We start from the raw sequence: 20,475 nt of genomic DNA on the forward strand, positions 1-20,475 counted from the left end.
CATTTTTATTACAATGTGATCATATGTCAAAAGTGGTGTTATCAAATGAAAATCATATAGAGTAACACGAACTACATGACACAAATTATGTACATGTGAAAAGGTTATCGATTAATTTCGCTCGGCGGATCTTTAAACCTGTGTCCTGAAAAGTTATCATGTTGCAGATGTGGCCTTATTACACCACGGGCTAATGCTATAATTTCATAAATCAATAAAAATTTTGAGCGCAGTATTCGTAGCGTTGTTAAAAGTAGCGGAGCGTAGCGAAGTACACAAAAAGTAAACTTACCATTTCCCTCATTCCACCAGTGAATGAGACCCTAGGCAGCTGTCCCGGAACGATATGCTTTATCCGGACCGATTTTCGACCTTCTTCCGTGAATATTTCCGTAAACTGTTGTATGTATTTGTTAGCTTGCAGTCTTGATCCTGGAATGTAAAAGATTATTAAAGTATATCAAACCGTAATAATAAAATATATAAATGATTATCACTAATTACAGGTTTCTTATTACGATATGATTTCCAGTCAACACAGACAGACAAATGAATTTTTGAAGGTGAACAACGTTGATCTTATGAGCCATCCCGCGTACAGTCCCGTACTGGCACCTTGTGACTTTTATTTATTTCCAAAAATTAAGAACCAGTTACGCGGTCAATGATTTTCATCACCTAAAGAGGCGGTCGAAGAGTACGAAAAATACGTTTCAGAGATTGTCACGGAGGAGTGGTATAAATGTTCTCAAAATTGGTTCATTCGTATGAAAAAATGCATTAACGCCAACGGAGAACATTTTGAGAAACAATAAATTCATTTCTGACCATTTATAGTATTTTTTTCTTATTCATTCCGGAACTTATAGTGCGCCTCACGCATATAGCCTATAAGATATAATCGCACTGCTGGGCAAAGGCCTCCTCTCACACTAGTAGGGCTAGGGCTGTACTTGCCACGCGGGACAAATACCGATTGGGAACTTCACATACATTTTTTTAATATAACATCAAGTGACCGAACGAACAAGTCGTGTGCCTGGTGGTAAGCTACGCGCCTGTCCATAACAAATGCAGTGCCACTCAGAACTTTAACTCGCAAAGATCTGATGTGCACACCAGGGGATTAGTTGACATGTCCCCAGATGCCTGTAATTTTACCAACCCTCACCCTTCGAAACCGGAACGCAGTATTGCTCACATCACTGCTTGGCGGTAGAAATAGGTAAGGTGGCAGTTCTTCCCTAGAACTATTTCACAAAGAACTCTACTGCTACTAAAATCATCATTAAATTGCTTTGCAGATGCATGCAGGTTTCCTCACGGTGTTTTTTTTTTCACCGAAATGGTCATTATAAATTTCAATTTTACAAATAAATTCTAAAAACTCAGGTGTAAACCCAGGTTCGAACCTACGCCCTGTCCTTGAGATACGGTAGGTCAAACCGTTAACACTACCACAGCTTATCAAACCATACAATACATGTATTCTATGCACAGAATACATACAAGATACATTATTACTAGATAGATATACACTTTATTGCTCACATACAAGAACAAAAACTGTACATAGACAGCTTAAAACTAACGTGAGCGAGAATAGTGTAGTACACTTTTATTGTTATTCAAAATCAAATATCCATAGAAACATATTGCAGCTAAAGCGTTACAAAAATAACAAACTACATAAGTGGATGTGTTGCTAGTGACACTAAGAAATTTATTTAAAATTGGCTTGTGCTGAAAAATAATAATTATTAAGTAAATAATGTACGCTATATACTTCCTGTTTACTTACGTATATCTCCAACCATTGATAATCACTTTTCCTACAAAATTTTTATTTATTTTTAAGCTTTTCTTATATGCTCTTTGTAGTCCTTCTACTAAAATGCACTAGCTACTAAAATTAAAACTAGTTAGAACAAAAAATATACCTAAAGTAAACCGACAAGCAGCACCATTCCTTTCGCCTTCAACATGATCTCTATCCACGTAAAGCTCCCCTAAGAACTCTTGATCGGATGGCCGTTGTAATATCGACAGTTTTATGTGGAAGAAGCCGGCGCCTGCATGAGGAGATGTCTTCTCGGTTTCGAGGATGTATTCTTCGACTAACTGCGGTTGGCAATCAGGGGTAGGTCTTGGGCGTTCGTACGCCCGTGCCAATCGGAGAGGTCCACTTGGTTCAGAAGGTAGGGCTAACGGTAATGGCTCCATTTTGGGGGGCTCTATTGGCTTGAACACCTGAACAAGAAATCATCATCATCAACAACCCGTTTATATGACTTACTGCTGGGCATCGGTCTCGTCTCAGGCGAGGGTTTTGGTTTGGGGACTACACACGTTTTTTCGATGGTTGTGAACCTTCCTAGACGTGCAAATTTCATCGCGATGTTTTCCTTAACCGAAAAACTCATGGTAAATTTCAACAATTTTTCGACAACCGGATTCGAACTCATGGTCTTTGCTTTGAGTGGCAGTAGGTCAAACCATCAGGCAGCTGCGGATTTTAACAGCTAATATAATTATTAAATATAAAGACTTACAAGTCATGTTGCTTTCTTTTTCTCTTACTAACATCACGAAATTTGATGTCGATAACCAATATTGGAGTAAAAAAGTAATTGTATTTCACATGAGTCAATCAAATAACAATATAATATCTTTTATTAAATACCATGATGTTGTTACTACCATAATAGATAATTATTTTTTGGGAAAATACTACACTAGTTTGTTATTGTTATTGAAACAAAGACCGATCAAACACAAAGAAAAACTCCTTCGATCGGACTGGACCCGAACCAGTGTCTGTTGCCTCACCGTGGCTACCACTCTTGCCAACTGAGCAACAGACTGAGTCAGCAGATTTTAGAAATTTCTCTATGTGCCTGCTGTCACTATATAATAACCAACATCAATTAAATAACACTCTATAATAACATTGTCTTCGTACATCTGACAACATGATTTGTGTTATCAATGTCATTAAAGAAGTCTTCAAAAGATTTTCAAATGTGTGGAAAATATTGACTGTTTTTTATCAATTGGACATCAACAATGTTATCATTATAGTAAGACAAGTATGTTGACTCCATATAAACGTAGAAGCGCGGCATGTGTGTGTGTGCACGGTGCACATTATTATTATTAATGACAGGCGCGTAAGACGTCGTCACACGCGCCTGTTATTATTATGCGAATGTGTGCGATCGTGCACGGCGCGCTGCGGGCATGCACACACACAAGCCGTGCTGCTCAAACTTTTGTATGGAGTTACCATACTGGTCTTATTATATTATGTAAATAGAGCCGAAGTCTTTAAAAAAGGAAACAATATTGCCACTAGATCATAGTTTTTCTAAAAGAAGTAATATATTAAAAACAAAACATAAATGTAGAAAATAACTTTTAAAGAATAAAACACGTTTTTAATTAAGAATATCCATTGTATTTTTCATTAGCCTATTAATAATAAAAAAGTGTGTCCTTCTGAAGTGTCTACTTAATTATTTTTATATATATTTCCTCAATAAATTACTGTGTGTAATTCTCCATGTACAAAATATTGTTTTATAAACAAGACCGTTTAAAAAAAATAAATAAATAAAAAAAAAAGACCGTATTTATGACCAATAAAATGAAAACATATAATGCAAAAGCATTTTACTCACCTCTGGTGGCTTTTTGGGATATTTAGACGTCAGTCGCGTATGAGGAACTGACTGGCGACTATTCTTAGCCCTTTGCCGGTGTATTAATTCTAACAACTCCAATCCGTGATAATGCGTGAATTGATCTAGCTTCCTTTTTCTATTTACAGCAACCTGCAATTAAACAAAATATTGTACACAAAATGAACAATCATACTTGTGTTGACAGTGGTTATTTATCGAATATGTAAAGGTACAACATATATATTCGTATGTTGATGGTAGATGCAATATTAGCAGAAATGTGATAAGTACAAAAAATATATGTATTCTTAGATCTTTATAATTATCTGTAGTCACATAAATAATACATATAATAGTAAGTTAAATGCAACATTAGCACGGCCTGTAACTTTTATCCTAAGAGATTGCCAAGCGCAGGGTAAAACAATGCAGAAGGGCAATTGCATAACTGTAATTGACTCATTGGGAACAACATGGATGTTCGGCATCCAAAGCCCGTTTTGATGTTATTGGTTATTGCATCAAAACACGTAAAACACTATCTTGTATCTTGTGACAAAAACTCATTTCGACCTCGATTGCGTAATTTTCATTCATTTAGAAGGTGGCGCTCGCGCGTCGCCCTTGTGGCATCGATTATAAATGTGCGATTGAATTTCGAACCCGTTACCACCTGCAGTTACTTTACTTACTTTAATGTTAAAAAGTCTGAAACGAGCGACTTCATCCTCCACAAGGAGCATCTAGAAGGCTATTGAAGAGACCTGCTGAAGATGGTACTGTCGATTCATTTCAATCCAGCGAATGTAATGAATGATTAAAAATACGTTAATTTTTTTTTCAATGTAACTTTTAAATAAGACTGATTCACAATTCGTCGCCTTACTTTCTCAAACTCGTATCTTAAAGAACAAAGTTACTGAAATGCAAAAAATGGATTGTATATACAAATTTTACAGGTTGATTTCACATCACATTTCCTTCATATTTACACACTAGCTTTTACCTATTCTCAAAGTAATGCATCCAAATTACCACCCTTGATAAGAAATTTAAAATAAATAGAAATTTTCGCCATCTCCTGAATAATCATTCTTTATAAGGTACGAGTTTGAGAAAGTAAGGCTTCGAATTTATTTTCTTAAAAACCAATAATAAAACGAACGCCCCATTAATTTACCAGTGGTATTAATTTACAATGGTACAACAAGAGCGGATAACACAAGGGAAAAAAATATTTTCAAATGTTTCTAATTATTTTGAAATAATAATAACACCTGAATCTTTTAGGTAAATCATAGGACACATAAATAATAAAGAATATAAGAGTCATTATTATAAATATAATATACTATATATATATATATATATAATAAACCTTTATTTAAAATTTTCTCGAATCTCACTTTTACATGATACACCCTTGTTACACCCAATGCTTCAAATGTCTAGCTTAAAAAGAAATTTTAGTACCACATTTACCTGTGAGAATCTCCTTGCCTGCCGTCTAATACGTGGGGTGTTAAACAGTCTCGGTACAGCGTGTAACCTTGCTGCCAAGAGGCCGACTGCCGGACGCGGGTCTAGACACAATGGTGGAGCAGCTGCATGTACTAGCGCCGCTTCAACGGCTTCTAAAGCTCCGCGTTCTTCGCCTGCCCAGCCACACCGTCCACCGATACACATGGCGTCTGTTATTATGCTCTATAAAAAATAAAATCGATTTTTTTTAAATTTGTTTTCACTTATACTTAAATTCTATTACATAATAATAAATAAATAATGTACATACTCATATCAAGAATTAGTGGTATTTAATCGATTACCGATCGATTGTCTTTATCAAAACAGTAACACTAAAGCATACCTGATTAGTAGGCCTAAGCAAAACATGATGGGTATCGCAAACGAAGCTAGGGTAGGCCTGTCGGTAATCTCTAATTTGTGCTATTATGCAACCAGAGTAGAACAGACAGGAGTGCTCTGACTCCAATAGGTCCAGTAGTACCACAGGCAACTCTTCATTGTCAATGTAGCTGAGTAATTCTTCTTCTTCATAAGGCCATCTTGGAGTCTCTATTAAGGTTTCCTCTTGACTTGATGAGGTCTGGTGAGAATTATTCAGATTTACCAAAGTGGACTCAATGTTTGTGTCCGTTTATTGTAACATAACAAACAACAAAATAAAAAAGTCATTTACTGCGAATAACTTTGCCTCATAAAGGAAATTTAATATTGCTGCAACATTAAGCATAATAAATTATTTTATAAATAAAATCATAATTCACAGTTGCAACACGAGACTTCTGTTAAGCGCGCCTTCGCTGATACCTTAAGCTGAGAAGGATTTATAATAATTGCTACTTGCCCACTTATTATTATCATATTATGTTGGCAATTTTGTTATGGTATGAAGTTTCAAAAACAAAATTTTTTAATCACCTTAAATGATCAATGTGAATAAATCTATTCAGAAAGAGCACCTTGCTCATTCTGTTCAGAAGAATAGCCCTTAAGAATTAGTGGTGTTTAATCAATCAATTCAACAAAAAATAGAAGTTTTGCTCAAATTTAAATTACAAAGTTTTTCTCAGAAAAAGAAGAAGACAAGTTAGGCAGTTTTCCACTCCGAATTGTATAAATTGTAAGGATCATTTCATCATAGTTTTATAGTACATGGATTGAAAGATTACAAGTACAAATTATGACAATACATACAATCTGTTTTTCAAGTAATTAACAGATATGTACCCAGTGTATTTATTATACCCAGTTTATTTTGGTAGAGAAACAATTTCCCACTTTTAGTTAGGCTGTTTATGCATAGCATGTAAGAATTGTGCTATAACAAATCCTGTAACATTTTTCTCCGAAATCATTTTTAATTTCCGTAACACAACTTTATTAATCTATTCCTAGGGAATTGCAACTAGTAGCCAATAGTTCATAAACACTGCCTGTAAACTAATTCTTAACTTAATGACAACCTTGCGACGATGCAGCCTCGTTCCATCGTCATCCTGCCTTTTTATCACCTTTTCTCTGGTTCCTGGCCACTTTTGAAAACAAATGACCACCAGAGAAAAAGTTATAAAAGTTATAAGGCGGAATGACGATGGAAGGAGGTGGCATCATCACAACCTCAATGGCTTAATGGTTCGCACTGTGGGCTCTGGATGAGGAGGTCCTGACTTCAATTCCCAGTAGGATCAATTTTAATTCTGGTTTTGGTGTTCTAGTTACTGGCCCCGAGTTAATTCCATTGCTTTGGTACAGAGAATTCCCTAGTTTGAGACCATTATTGGTGTGGTTGTCTGGCACCTTATTATTTTGTTTAGAAACAAAATAAACTGAATTTTAGTGGGTTGCTAATTTTTCAAAAATTGGTGTTGTTTTTGGGAATCAACTTCACTGGCTTACTCACTATGTCATAAAGGTACATTATATATTTTTATCATTTGTAGGAGTTAATAACAAAAAAATTTAAACCAGAAAAATGATAAAAATAGCATTTAGCAGATTAATGATAAAAAATCTTTAATGATTCACTTGGACTTATTCTTTATCAGTGAGTTCATGGAGAAGTGAACCAAACACTTCACTATACAATTAACATGGCAACACTTTCCAAGTATCTGACTATAAGTAGGATATCATGTTTTCTATTATATAATCCTGTATAATTTATATTTTTAATAGCTCCAAACACTTGATTATTTACCACAGGCCCTGCTGAGCATGACTGTTTGTGATCTCAATATAACAGCAATTAAGTGTTACACTACATATTATATACAGATGTTCCAGTTTAATCTAATGATTCAAAAACTTCCTTATGGATTCAGCTCGCTAACCACTTCACTTAAAGGTCAGTGCAATATAGCAAATTTATTTATAACAAACCTGGTTCCCTAGTTTCAAATGTAACTGAATTACACTCACATTAGCATCTGGTGGGTTTATGTACTGTGTGTTACCGTTGACTTTCAGCGAGAGAGAGTATCCCTTATTACCTGGATAAAGATTTATTATTAACGTATTCAGGTTGTACGTAGCTAGCAACTTTTCCAATAAATATGAGGTTGTCTTAAGCCCTTGCTGCAAAGACAAAAAAAGATAATATTACCCATTGTTTATGGCTGGAATTTGACAATATATTTTTATTATATCAAGTGACAGGACGAATAAGTCCAATATAGTTAGTTTAATTATACAAAAGGTGTAACATGAATGTATATCATTACATGGGTATTTTTTATGTTATTTATAATAAATAATACTCACATAATTGACCTGTGATGCTTCATCCCTACTCAGTTCATTATACAATTCATGCAACTTTTTAAATAAATCAAATTTCTCTCTACTCTTCGAAGACGACGAGTTTCGCTGAAACTTCATCCTCGACTCATCAACTGACTCTGCTAGATGCATTTTATCATGGGTCCAAGTCATTTTGTGGTCTGGAACACCACTGTCAAATTGTGATAAACTTGAATTCACATTTTTGGCCCGGTTTAGTATAACCTGCAATAAAAAACATACACAATCAATAAATATAGACTTTCCAAGCAGAACTACATATAAATGATATGGATTAAGTAATGAAAGTAACGAAATACCTCTGCTTCCAGTGCCGCGTGAATTAAACCATCCATAATGTCATTTAATTAAACAAATGTAAGTGGCAGCTGTATTTTCAAATATATTATTTCATATTAGCGATTTAGGCCTAAGTATTAAGTCATGATTTATAGAAAAACTAATGTGTTTTATTTATGTTTCACGATGCATGACAGTAAAATAACATGTCCAAAACCAATTTTTGACAATTCTGTCGAAAGTTTATAGTGATGTACTTCATTAATAAGATTTGACCAATCAATCGATTACAATTTAATCTTTGATTTACATATATTTCTTTGTATTTTAGGCCAATGAATTTCCGTCCGTTTCATGAAACCATAATATTTTTAAAAACATTTTCTTGAATATAATATATAACAATTATCAAAGCCCTTTAGACATAACTACAAGCATTTTTTTTTTATTTCACTAATCGACGTAATGAAACATTCAAAGCCATTTGATTATATCAACATTAACTTTAGAAAACTAAGAACTATTAAAAAGTAATCTGTGTTATTAAATAATTAATATATTATATCACCGAACGTTCAGCTTAAGTTATAAATTCAACTTAATATATGTATGATAGAAACAAACCGAATGTGCTCTTAAATAAGCATTGATAGACATTCTTCCTGAATTACAACCTTAGAGGATGGAAATTAAAACTGACTATTCAAGTGACAAGCGTCATAAAAAAAATGTCATATGACATGACTCGTGAATACCTAATCTTTTTGATCCGATAATATTTGTTGTTTGGTTTTTATTATTATTGTAAAATACTCTTTATACTAATATAAGCAGAAGTTTTCTTACAAATTTCTTAAGACAAATATTTTCTTGACGTTTGCCTTATTCATTTGAGTTTATGCTATGAAAACTATATTAATTACTTTGTATGCACATATTTGAAAATTTTGTAAAGTTTATTAATTCTGTGCCTACTTTTACATTAAGTTTTATTACTTTAAGACTCGTCTCCTTCGAATTTTCTCACTCGAATTCTTCGTCATCGACGTTGCAGCCAATGTCAGCTAGTTCTTAAGTAATGGAAATAATATTTCCTGAGTAGTGATCCATAGAATTATAGTTTTCGCATTAATTTGCGAAAGTTTTCTCTTTAAGAGAACTCTACGTCTTATGCCACAATTTTCATAGGCGGCCTTTAGGTTTCTCCACGTATCTGCAGCAGTCTGTATTTCTTACATGTGGATAGCAACTGGGTTGTAAACTCAAGCAAATTTTTGCGTATGCTTTCTTAACTTTTCAAAAATCAGCAGTCGTTTCTTCGGAACCAATTGCTAAATTCCATAGTCTATCAATAATAATTTCATTTAAGTTTTCGTAATGAAGAAAAACAATGTATTGATTCTTAAGTCGTCGTGACAAGGAACACTGTAAAAATTTTAAATAAAAATTCGAAATAATCACAGATACACATAAACGTGCGTCATCAAAAAAAAAGGTTATAGGTAAAAAGGTGTACCACCTCAGTCTACCGTGACCATGGGACCTGTAAAGGGGCCGAAACGTTGGTTTATTTGAAAATACAAATATAGTTTCATTTTCTACATCTATAAGGTTTTAATAATTAGGACATGATCCACCACAACGGCCGAATTTGGATTGTGGACCTAACAAATTTTTCTCTACAAGTTCAAATATAATTTAAAGGACTAGAAAAATAAACATAAATTAACGTTGAGACTTAGAAATACCTACTGTAATATTCTTTTGTGAAAATGTCGTAGTCCACTTAATTATTTTTTTCAACGGATTTATTTTTGTCAAACTAAAACCATTGATTACATTTTAAACAACGTGTTAATTTTTGGATATTAAGAAACACACAACCTCTATAAAATTTAAACATATGTCTTTAAACATTAATGATGATTCTAAAGCATATTTCGCACGTCGACACCAACACCGCCATGAGCAAAAATCACGGTTTTTCAGTGATTCTAATAACCATTTCTCGAAAGTCGACTTTTTCATTTAGTGCTTAGAGAATGGAAAAAAAAAATTAGGAAGACTATTTCGTACATAAGGTTTAGTGTGCACCTACTCGTTTTAACCTTAGATCCGTCTTAGTCTTTGTTTCGAAGTACGATATGTTATGATCAATTTATTTAAATCTCCCGCATGCTTGAGAATGCTCGCGTATACTGCGGAAGATTTTGGTTCGTATCTAGTTTGTACGTTACACAATTGACCATAAAGTTCGTTATGCTATATACGTACAATATCTTTATAAAAATTCGCATCCATTCCGTTCCGCCGCAATATAAATAGAGCCATAAACAAGTACATTAACGGGAATCGACCGATTCACTCAATAATTTTAATGAAAAAACACTATTGCTCTGGTGTTGCACTACTGAAAAAATACATAATTATTACTATTTTAAATTTCCAATTTAATACTAGGGTAGATTGTGTTACAGAAATGGTTCTTTGGCGTATTCTATTAATACTATTAGACCCCACTGGCTTGACCATTTAAAGACAAACATTCTGAAGTGTCCTAAATGTCGGATGAAAGTTGGGTCATCCGACATAACTTTATTTTTTTTAATGTGAAATGTAGACATTTGCAACATCAGATAAGCTGCCTAGCCTACTTGTCTAGTTATCTGTGGCCTAGCCTATGCGTTGCTAGCCTTTGAAAGCCCTGTAAACACGATTTTTGAAGAACCAATATTATTTCATGAAATCAATATTGTTTGTATGATGGCTATACTTAATTAACAAGAGCAACTTGCTTGACAATTAGCTGTTAACTCCTAAAACTACAATGTATACAAATGGAAACTATCCAAAGATGCCTTTATTGCAAGGGACAGATATCATTATGAAAAGGCAATAACTTTAGAAATTTTAGAAGGAATTTAGAAGAATAAAATAATCACAAAATAAATGTAAATAACTATTTAATTAGATTTCATTTGATGCCATGTGCCTCATTAAATTAGAAATGAATTTGTCTATTTTTCTGACATCTTGCTGGACCTCAGTTTTGTATTGAAGACACTGTAACAAGTAAAAGAATATATTAAAACTATTGACCTTCTAAAATAATGTAATGTATTGAACCTATAACAATGCTATTTAAAAAATTTTGAACAAATACCTTTGACATAGAGTCTGTTTATGTTGTTCTGAATTTTATTACCTATAATTTTTATTTACTCTGATGTACGATAGCGAGTGTTCAGTACAAAAGTCACCACACTTGCACAAAATTTGCATTAAGCTGGTCAGAAGCAAAGCATGTGAATGCTGAATGAAAAGGGGGAATGCTGTAAAAATGAGAGCTTTGCTTTAAAGGCAGAATGCAAAACAATGAATATGGAAGAAAATGTAATGTGCTGAGAGGTAGACCATGGCATACATATCTCAATTAGATTGAGGATGTTGTTAAAAAATATCAGGGTAAAAGTACCAAGAATAAATAAGACATGTATAGAGACCAATATAAGTGGAGGATGCAGAGGAGTTATCAGGAGCATAGTGAGTAGACAATGTTCATGGTCTGTGCCTATCTTAATGGAAGACAGACATGATAATAATAATAAAGCACACACTCAACATAGCCCCGCACTAAGGAAACCCTGTGTCGGGGGTGCCTTGGACACACACGTAAGACAACCACATATTAGAAATAAATGTAGGCCATACAAATATTTCTCCCTGCCCAGGAATCGAACCTGACACCTCTGCGTGGCATGGTAATTGTTCGGCCACGGAGGCTGGTAAAGATCTTATCCACTCATCCGTAGAACAAAGATCTATGTGCAAGACTACTTGTTCACAGTACATTTCGTTCACTCTTCTTCACTGTGTATGTCAGATCGACCATTGTTCAATTTTATATTTCCAAAACAAAATAAGATATATAAATTCTTAAAACACCTTTACATAGGCCTTAGTTTAATTAACGAAATTAGTCTCTTAATGTACTTATTCCCTTTTCACTATATAATTACATCAGACTCTGTTCTTCAGATGAGTTGTTATGCTCTTATGTTAGGTATCTAATTTCATTTTAAACTACTGCAACAGTACTTTGGAAGTAAAAAAAATGGCGATACTTAAGCTTTTGAAATTCACTGGTGCAATAAATTTTATTTATCATACCAAGAGACAGAAAGAATCGTCTTTTATTAAATTTTACAAGGATATCTTGCACTTCATAAGACATATACAAGTACAACTAACTTCCATTACCCCACAATGTAGGTAGGTGTAATTGTTATTACGGACACCATGCATTTTAATTTTTTTTTTTCATTTCATTCTGGGTGATCAAAGTGTGTCGTCAAACTAAATTTAATGATAATGTACATAAAGGAACGCGTTAAAAAGGCTGTGACATACAAAAAGAACAAAACTATAAGAGTTATCGCAAAACCTGTAGCAACGTTTACCGAGAAGTGATATTTAAAAGAAACTTAACAATTCAAGAAATAGCTATGATTAAAAATATGTAAGTTAATTTATTATACTTGCCTTCTTATTATCTGTAATTTTAACTAAAAATATGCCTTTTGAATGTGAGTATTTCACACTGTATCTAGTATTCATTGGATCACGTAAATATAACATTTCTGCAGACTTTTCAAATTCTTCCCAATTAGGTATAAAGGTCATGGTGTTTATTATAATTAATTTATCTCTATTCACTCAAAATATTTCATTTATATCTCCAATTTAACATAAACTGTTCCGAGAACAAGACAAACACGAACAACAAGACAGGCACGAAACAACAAGACAGGCACAGACATGACACGTTACTTTCTTCTTTGACAACTTCGCTATTATTAGGGTTGTCGAAAATATCGATATATCAAAATATCCTTTTCCATGAAATAATCGATGTACAGTCGATATTTTTAAGCTCGAAATATCAAAAATCGATAGTTTTGTAAAGGCATACTTATATAATAGATAAAATTTGGGATTCTTTAGTAAAAATCGATATATTGGAATATCGATATATTTATCGCAATTAAATATAGATACTGTATGTAAACATGGCTACGATAATATCGTCGTGTTTGATAAAATATTATCAAACACGACAATAAACACGTCTAATATTTGATGTGAATGTTTTCGTCCGTACACGACGCGCGGCGTGCACACATATTATACTACCAGTTGCCAGATTTCGCAAAATTTTAAGGTAGTATGTGTTGTCGTTAATTTTATCAATAGATTGTGAAAAAATTTAAAATTTTGCCTAAAATGCCTGAATTGTCAATGTTACGACATTTAATGATTATTAATTGCGTTATTGTAGGCATTCTTTATTCTTATTTGGACAGTTGGTCTATTAACATCAAAATCAATTTTTAGTCGTACACATTTTCGTAACGACAGACGGATTTGATTACATTATATTAAATTCAAATTAAAAACTTTAAAATATGTCTCCTATTTGTATTTTTATACACATACTGCTGAATTTATTATAATAAATTCAGCATTAATAATAATATGTATACATATGTAGGAATTTTCATAAATTAGCATTACAAATGAACCTGTGCCCAGCAATTGGACAAATGATTAGCCGATGATGATTCAAATGAAACAAGTTTAAGTTTAGTAACCAACATTCAGTTGATATAATATTTAACGACTGCAATCACTAGCTGCTTGCAAGCAACACTTTTGCTCAATGAACTGTAATTTTACTCTAGACATGAGCAAAACTGTAGCTCGAAACGCAATGTTTTTAAATACAATAGTGCGACTATTGTATTTAAAAACATTGCGTTCGTTCGTTCCTTTGCCACACACCGAGTCGAGTCAACTCGAGTAACTCGAATGAAAAAAATACAGCTCGTCCCATCGCTAGTAATGCAAACGTTGCGTCGTTAAGCAGACCAATAGAGTTGACCCAACTGTGAAAGAGTAGCAGTTATGTTATGTATGATTTATTTTAGCTCTTAATTACATTCGCGTATTTAGCAGCAGTTTAATGTCATTGTTTTGTGGTAAAATATCACAAAGCTATTTTCTTGCAGAAAAATATTAAAAATTGCTGTGTTCTGTTGAATACAAATAAATCAATGTAACGTGATTCTTTTTTTTAACTAATGTATTGAACTTCTTTTTCTTCCTTCCTCTAAAAGACTAAACGTTTCTGTTTCTGATGATATTTGTTATTTGCCTAGAATTTTTACTTATTTAAACTTTAATCAAAATCCTCATTTTAAACTATTACAAGTAAGCATAGATAACCTCAAGTAAGCTATTAAGAGCAAGGTCGTACTCTAATAAGGAAATACGACCTTAATGGCAAGGACTTGAGTATGATTTCGTTTTAAATCATACTCAAGTCCTGACTTTACATTGAGTAGAGTTCTGGAATACGACCCTAATAGTATTACTTAGTGTTGGCAAAGATAATAAGTGGCCAATTCAAGTTATAAAAATCGATTATAGGATACATTGCTACATATCGAACCTGTGCATCGGATCCTTACTAACAATAAGCGAAGCGACGCATATTTTTAGAGTTCGATGGCAAGTATTTATGATAAGATTATTTATATACCATAATATTATGTACGGATTTAGGATACTCTCAAGCAATTACGTCAATCCATAGACATATATTTATGTCAGTGCGGCAACCCCTCAAAAGTTTGGATAGTGTTGTGTGTGAGGATTTGCATAGCTACGTATCGTTAAATAGTGTCACAGGGCTCTCGACAACTCAATACGCAGAATTAATATCAACAAGAATTTATTTTATTCTTCTGACAATTTGTATTGTAACAAATATAAATGTCGCCTCAGCTTTTTATTAGTTATTAATATATTAGCTAGGTTTGTAAAACTATCTAAATTCCATTTACCACAGGGACACTAGCTAAATTTACTTTAATGCGCTATTTAGCTACCAGAAAACACATACAGTGTGGCAACATTATTAAAAATAAATGTTTTTGAAAGCTTATTCGCAAAGATTTGATATCATTGTGACTGGACGTTTACAGGCTGCATTAAATTAGTAGCCGTTCGTTACTCGCAGTCTTATGTGCGTTGATCGACGGTAAGGCTTGACAGGATTTAGGGCTGCACGAGCTTTAGGCAGAATTCTTAATTTAATTCTCAACTTCGCAAACGACGATAAAACGGGAATGGTACTCAAGAGTCGATTAACTAAAAATAGTGTTTTTTTTTGTGTATTGAATCGATTTAAATTTTCACTTTCAATTTCTTTCGTTTTAATTTCTTTCACATCACTAGCTGGCGCAGCGCGCAACTAACCGACGAAGAAAAATCAATAAACGCGATTGTATTCGTCTTTTTAAAATGAGAACGTGACAAAACATTAAATTCATCGAAAAAACCATTTTTATTTAAAAAGAACTGGTGAGGTTTGATGCTCATTTTTTATTTATTTACATAGTGATGAATATTCTCATAGTTACGGCGTGGTAGAACATTGTGCGCGTTGATTAACTGCTTTTTCTGCAAATTATTACTGTTAAAAGTAAGTAAATCATTTGTTACTCCCTTTAATATTCTGAAAATAGTAAAATTCTCGCCAACTCTGAATATTACTGCCGCATTGCTCTATTTGAAAATGGACTATCGACCTTCGCCATTGTCTGCATGGTGCATTGCGTTTGTGAAGTAGGTATACATAATACAACGTGCACGAAGGCATTTTTATATTATTAATATTTTGTCAATGCACTTTTTCTCGTTCGTTTTATTGCTGAAGTGTTGTTCCTAGGGTTGAAAAAATTCGGTTGTCACCGTCAGGGTGGGTAATACCTACCTACTCGAGAAATAAATACATACGTATCGTTATATCAAGTGTTTTGGCTCCTGATTATTAGAAATGTGGTAAGTAGAGAAGCAATTATTGATGCAGGTGTGCCTCCATGACTGCAGTTCTAGTAGGTGTTTTAGTGGTTGAGGTCTTTTCAGTTTCCTACATGTTAAAGGTGGGTTATGTAGGCATGTACTTGTTAATTTAATCTAATTTAATTAGATTTTTTACATTTATCTGAGCACAATGAAACAAAACTGGTTATGTACAAAAATGTGGAATATTTTATTTTAAACAAATTATTTATTTGTCAATTAGTAATGTAGGTACTTAACTCCATTTAGCCAAAGCATTTAATGTTGCTTGGATTATTATCACTAAGAAGTATCATTAGTTCCCTTCTTACATAGATAATGGAAATAGGCAACTATGAAATAAATAAAATAAATTACAAAGAGCTTTAAGTACATACATTATGACAGATTTCTTCTGCAGCACCTGATCAGATCCGTTTGCATTATATAATAATAATAATCTTTTATTTCCAAAAACTACAGATTTTAAAATACAATAATTTTAATTGAAAGAAAGGAGAATTATTGGTAAATTGTCAGGGTAGCTACAAATTGACATCCCTGTCTTTTAAACTAGGTGAACCTTAGAACTTATGTGATAATTGTGGTTTATTTTCATCTCAGACCTTAACGCTGCGTAACACTGCGATCCAAAGTATGTGTGAAGTAATAATATTTATTCTTTATTGTAGCAACAATAGTACTTAAATAATTATATTAATAAATATTTTACTTCACAAGTTGTTGATATAGGTGTGGCAATAATAAATAAGTTTAATTGTATTTCTTCTAATGCAAATGTAACTTTGTAACTAATTGTAGGTTATAAATAAAGTGATTTTTTGTACTAAGTACAAATTTTTTGTTTGTATGTAACATTGTCAATTTTCCTGCATGTGCACCATTACTTACATTCAAAAATGGCAGAATAAATGTTGCATAATTTTACTTTGGTGCCATTTTCTTGTTGTATCAATACCAGCTTGCCTCCACAAAAAGAGTGAATTCAAACACTATGGCATAACATGGCCTACTGAAATTGCAGTGGAGTGAGTGATTAGGACTCATGTTATCAAAAATGAGTTTAATTGAGTTTATCTTCTGCGTAAATGAGGGGTTAGTGTCTGTATAACAGTGGGAATTAAACTTTTTTGATGTAAATAGCACATATTTGTTTTTACAATCAAACCAACAGGTTCTTTACAGGGGGTCTACTCTAGTTATCTGTCTGACACATGGCCATAACAATTATTGGGAAATATGTAACACTGGGCCAAATGAAAGGACAAACTTAAGTATGAAGCTTCATTTGCATTGTACGGTCTGTCTGTACAATTCAGTCAAGAGAAGTCGTCTGCTTGCGTCGAAGGTTTTATCAGGACTGCTCTCGTTGGTCTTTGTCAAAGAAGAAAGGCAGGTTGATCATCGTCTCTTGTCCAAAAGAAAGTCGGTCTAATTTTGAATTTCAGTCAGTCTACTAAGTCTGCCTTTGTGGCCTGTCAGTCTGGTCATCCATGGAGGCTGGACACGACATGCATCATGTGTCTTTAATTTGGTCAAGTATTACTTATTTGACAGTAATTTTTTTGGACGGGTGTTGGACGAAGAACAAGAGTATAGACAGGGCCTGGTCCTATGGCTCTGATTAGAAATCATCATCAAATTCATCAACCTGTTAGGTTTAATGTTTAATACAAACTGTAAACTATAGTAATAAAAGTTATGTTTAAATACCTTATTTATAACGATTCATAGCTTAGTTGGCAGAGTTGTATCCACATTGACGCGTGGATGCTGGTTAGCCCCTTTGTATAAAAAAAAAGTTTCTTTCCGTTTTGTTCAACCTTCATATCAATGATAATAATAAAGCAATGGAGTACTTTCACAAGAAATAGATGAATGTCATTGTAGTAAAAACATCATAATATTCAATAAAAATGTAACACTGGTTTCACAAATTGGCCTTAGGCAACCATTCATGTAAGAGGGTGGTGAAATTACAGGCACTTACTTGTCAACCTATGTCTCAGCGTGACGGGCACAGTGGTGCCCCTCAGATCTTTGCAATTTAACGCTCTGAGTGGCACTGTAACTGTTATAGACAGGCATGTAGCTTACCATCAGATGCACGACTTGTTCGTCCTGTCACGTCTTTCATAGACGTGGGGCGCACTAAGTTTCCGGAATGAATAAGAAAAATACTATAAATGGTCAGAAATGAATTGTTTCCCAAAATATTCTCCATTAGCGTTAATGCACTTTTTCATACGAATGAACCAATTTTGAAAACATTTATGCCACTCCTCCGTGACAGTCTCTGAAACATATTTTTCATACTCTTCGACAGCCTCTTCAGGGGATGAAAATCGTAGACCGCGTAACTGGTTCTTAATTTTTGGAAATAAATAAAAGTCACAAGGTGCCAGGTAAGGACTGTACGCGGGATGGCTCATAAGGTCAACGTTGTTCACCTTCAAAACTTCATTGGTCTGTGTGGCCGTGTAAGAACTGGCATTATCGTGGTGCAAGATGATACGGCGTTTTACGGTTATTTTTACGGAGTTTGTCAATAACTTCCGGCAAACAAATGGTCGTGTACCTATCACTATTCACGGTACAACGATTCTTCAAGCAACAGCAGCCACGTGTCCAGTTTTATTAAAAAAAAGAAGCAATCATCCGCTTAGAGGCACTTTGCACGCGCGCCACTTTGGTTGGCGTCGGCTCATCTCGAAAGACTCATACTCTCGATTGCTGCTTTGTTTTGGGATCGTAACTATAAATCCATGTTTCGTCACCTGTTACTATGTCCCACACCAATTTGACGCCCCTTCGTTGAATCTGGTAAGCATGCCATTGCACCAAATGACGCGATCCGTTTTTTGAGCCTCAGTCAAATTGTGTGGGATCCACCGAAAGCACAGGTTTTTCACACCCAAATGTTTGTGTAGTATTGATTGTATTTGACTCATGCCTATGCCTAAAGATGCCCGAATCACATGTCACATGCCTGTCTGTTTTAATCATACGGCGCACAGCATCGATGTTTTTGTTGTTCACAACAGTGGACGGGCGACCATCACGAAATTCGTCAGAGATTCACACGACCGCGTTTGAATTCTGCAAACCAGCTATAAATAGTCGTCTTGCATGGTGCTTCATCGCCAAAAGCAGTTTGAAGCCGAGCGAAGCTCCGCTGAGCTGTTAAATTACACTAAGGGTCGTATTCCAGAACTCTACTTCAAGTCAGGATTTGAGCAGACTTGAGTATGATTTCAAGCACTGGAAATACGACCCTAATGGCAAGGACTTGAGTATGATTTTCAGTGTTCACATACGACTCTCAAAGTCGTAGAAAATCATACTACGAAAATTTTCACGAGTGAAATCCATCGTGATGTAGACAACCAATTTCTAAAATGACGTCACAATGTAAAAACTAGTGACAGTCAGATGAAACATACTGTATTCTACAGCCAAAGTGTTCCATTTTCAAATGTTGTAATTACTTTTTAAATATTGTTTATGTAAGTGGCCAGTTCCGGAAACTTATAGTGCGCCCTATGTATTAAGCTGCTTTTGTAAGTTATTGTTATTATAGTATTATTAATATTATAATAAATCACTTTTACTTTTTCCTATGTAAAAGTAGCTTTGCTGACTAATTGTAGGTTAGAAATTAAATGGTGTCAGAAGTTTAAATTGTTACCTTGTTTTTTGTACTATTAGTGTTTATTGTGTACTATACGTAATATAGGCTACTGAAATTGCAGTGTGCTGATAATGGTCATACACGAGCATTCAAGAGCATTCAAAGTGCCAACAATGTAGAGAAGCTGTCATTGGACAGGAAAGGCATCAGAATGCTCACTAGAGTCTTAACATGACATTGTGGCTGGAACTAGTATATTTCAAATATTCGACAGAGAGAGAATAGAGAGTGTAGATGAAACTTCTGCCACGAGGCGGATGAAACTCCTGTTCATCTTTTCACGTAATGGCATTGACTTACAATTATATGGACGTCGGGTCCGCGCTAAAAAGTGTCCGAACTTATAGGGCGTTAAAATCGTATACAGAGCGTCGTTCACGCTTTAGTCTTCGTTTGTTCGACTGACAGCGAAGCAAGCAAAATTAGGCAGTACAGCGATGACATTACAATTTAAATTCAACGTTTTAGCTTTTTCATATTCCTTTACATGTCACTACGTTTAAATAGGTTGACTTGGGACATTTTTTTCGTGGTTTTTGTATTAGACCGGTCATCCATTTATTTGTAAGTCAA

At 34.0% G+C, this 20,475-nt stretch overlaps 2 protein-coding genes across 2 annotated transcripts in view; both read right to left on the minus strand.

The window, feature by feature from the left end:
- The window catches only part of LOC113235338 (transcription factor SPT20 homolog), an 18,244-nt gene extending 9,869 nt beyond the window's left edge, over window positions 1-8,375 (minus strand). The window contains exons 1-8 of the mRNA XM_026471013.1: window positions 8,306-8,375; window positions 7,968-8,210; window positions 7,626-7,781; window positions 5,551-5,790; window positions 5,166-5,387; window positions 3,681-3,833; window positions 1,941-2,250; window positions 293-432 (exon numbers count right to left, since the gene is read on the minus strand). Coding sequence (XP_026326798.1) covers window positions 293-432; window positions 1,941-2,250; window positions 3,681-3,833; window positions 5,166-5,387; window positions 5,551-5,790; window positions 7,626-7,781; window positions 7,968-8,210; window positions 8,306-8,341 — 1,500 coding nt within the window. The 5' untranslated portion in view covers window positions 8,342-8,375. The remainder of the gene's footprint in view (window positions 1-292; window positions 433-1,940; window positions 2,251-3,680; window positions 3,834-5,165; window positions 5,388-5,550; window positions 5,791-7,625; window positions 7,782-7,967; window positions 8,211-8,305) is intronic.
- Window positions 8,376-11,108: 2,733 nt separating this feature from the next.
- Window positions 11,109-13,099, minus strand: LOC113235465 (signal recognition particle 9 kDa protein). The gene is made up of 2 exons (XM_026471161.1): window positions 12,828-13,099; window positions 11,109-11,348 (listed from the first exon to the last, which is right to left on the minus strand). Exons 1-2 carry the CDS (start codon window positions 12,966-12,968, stop codon window positions 11,253-11,255), a joined length of 237 nt encoding a protein of 78 aa, XP_026326946.1. The 5' UTR covers window positions 12,969-13,099; the 3' UTR covers window positions 11,109-11,252.
- Window positions 13,100-20,475: the final 7,376 nt, after the last annotated feature.

Source organism: Hyposmocoma kahamanoa, unplaced genomic scaffold (assembly GCF_003589595.1).
Source record: "Hyposmocoma kahamanoa isolate Upper Pololo Valley unplaced genomic scaffold, ASM358959v1 87, whole genome shotgun sequence".
NCBI classification, from domain to species: Eukaryota; Metazoa; Arthropoda; class Insecta; order Lepidoptera; family Cosmopterigidae; genus Hyposmocoma; species Hyposmocoma kahamanoa.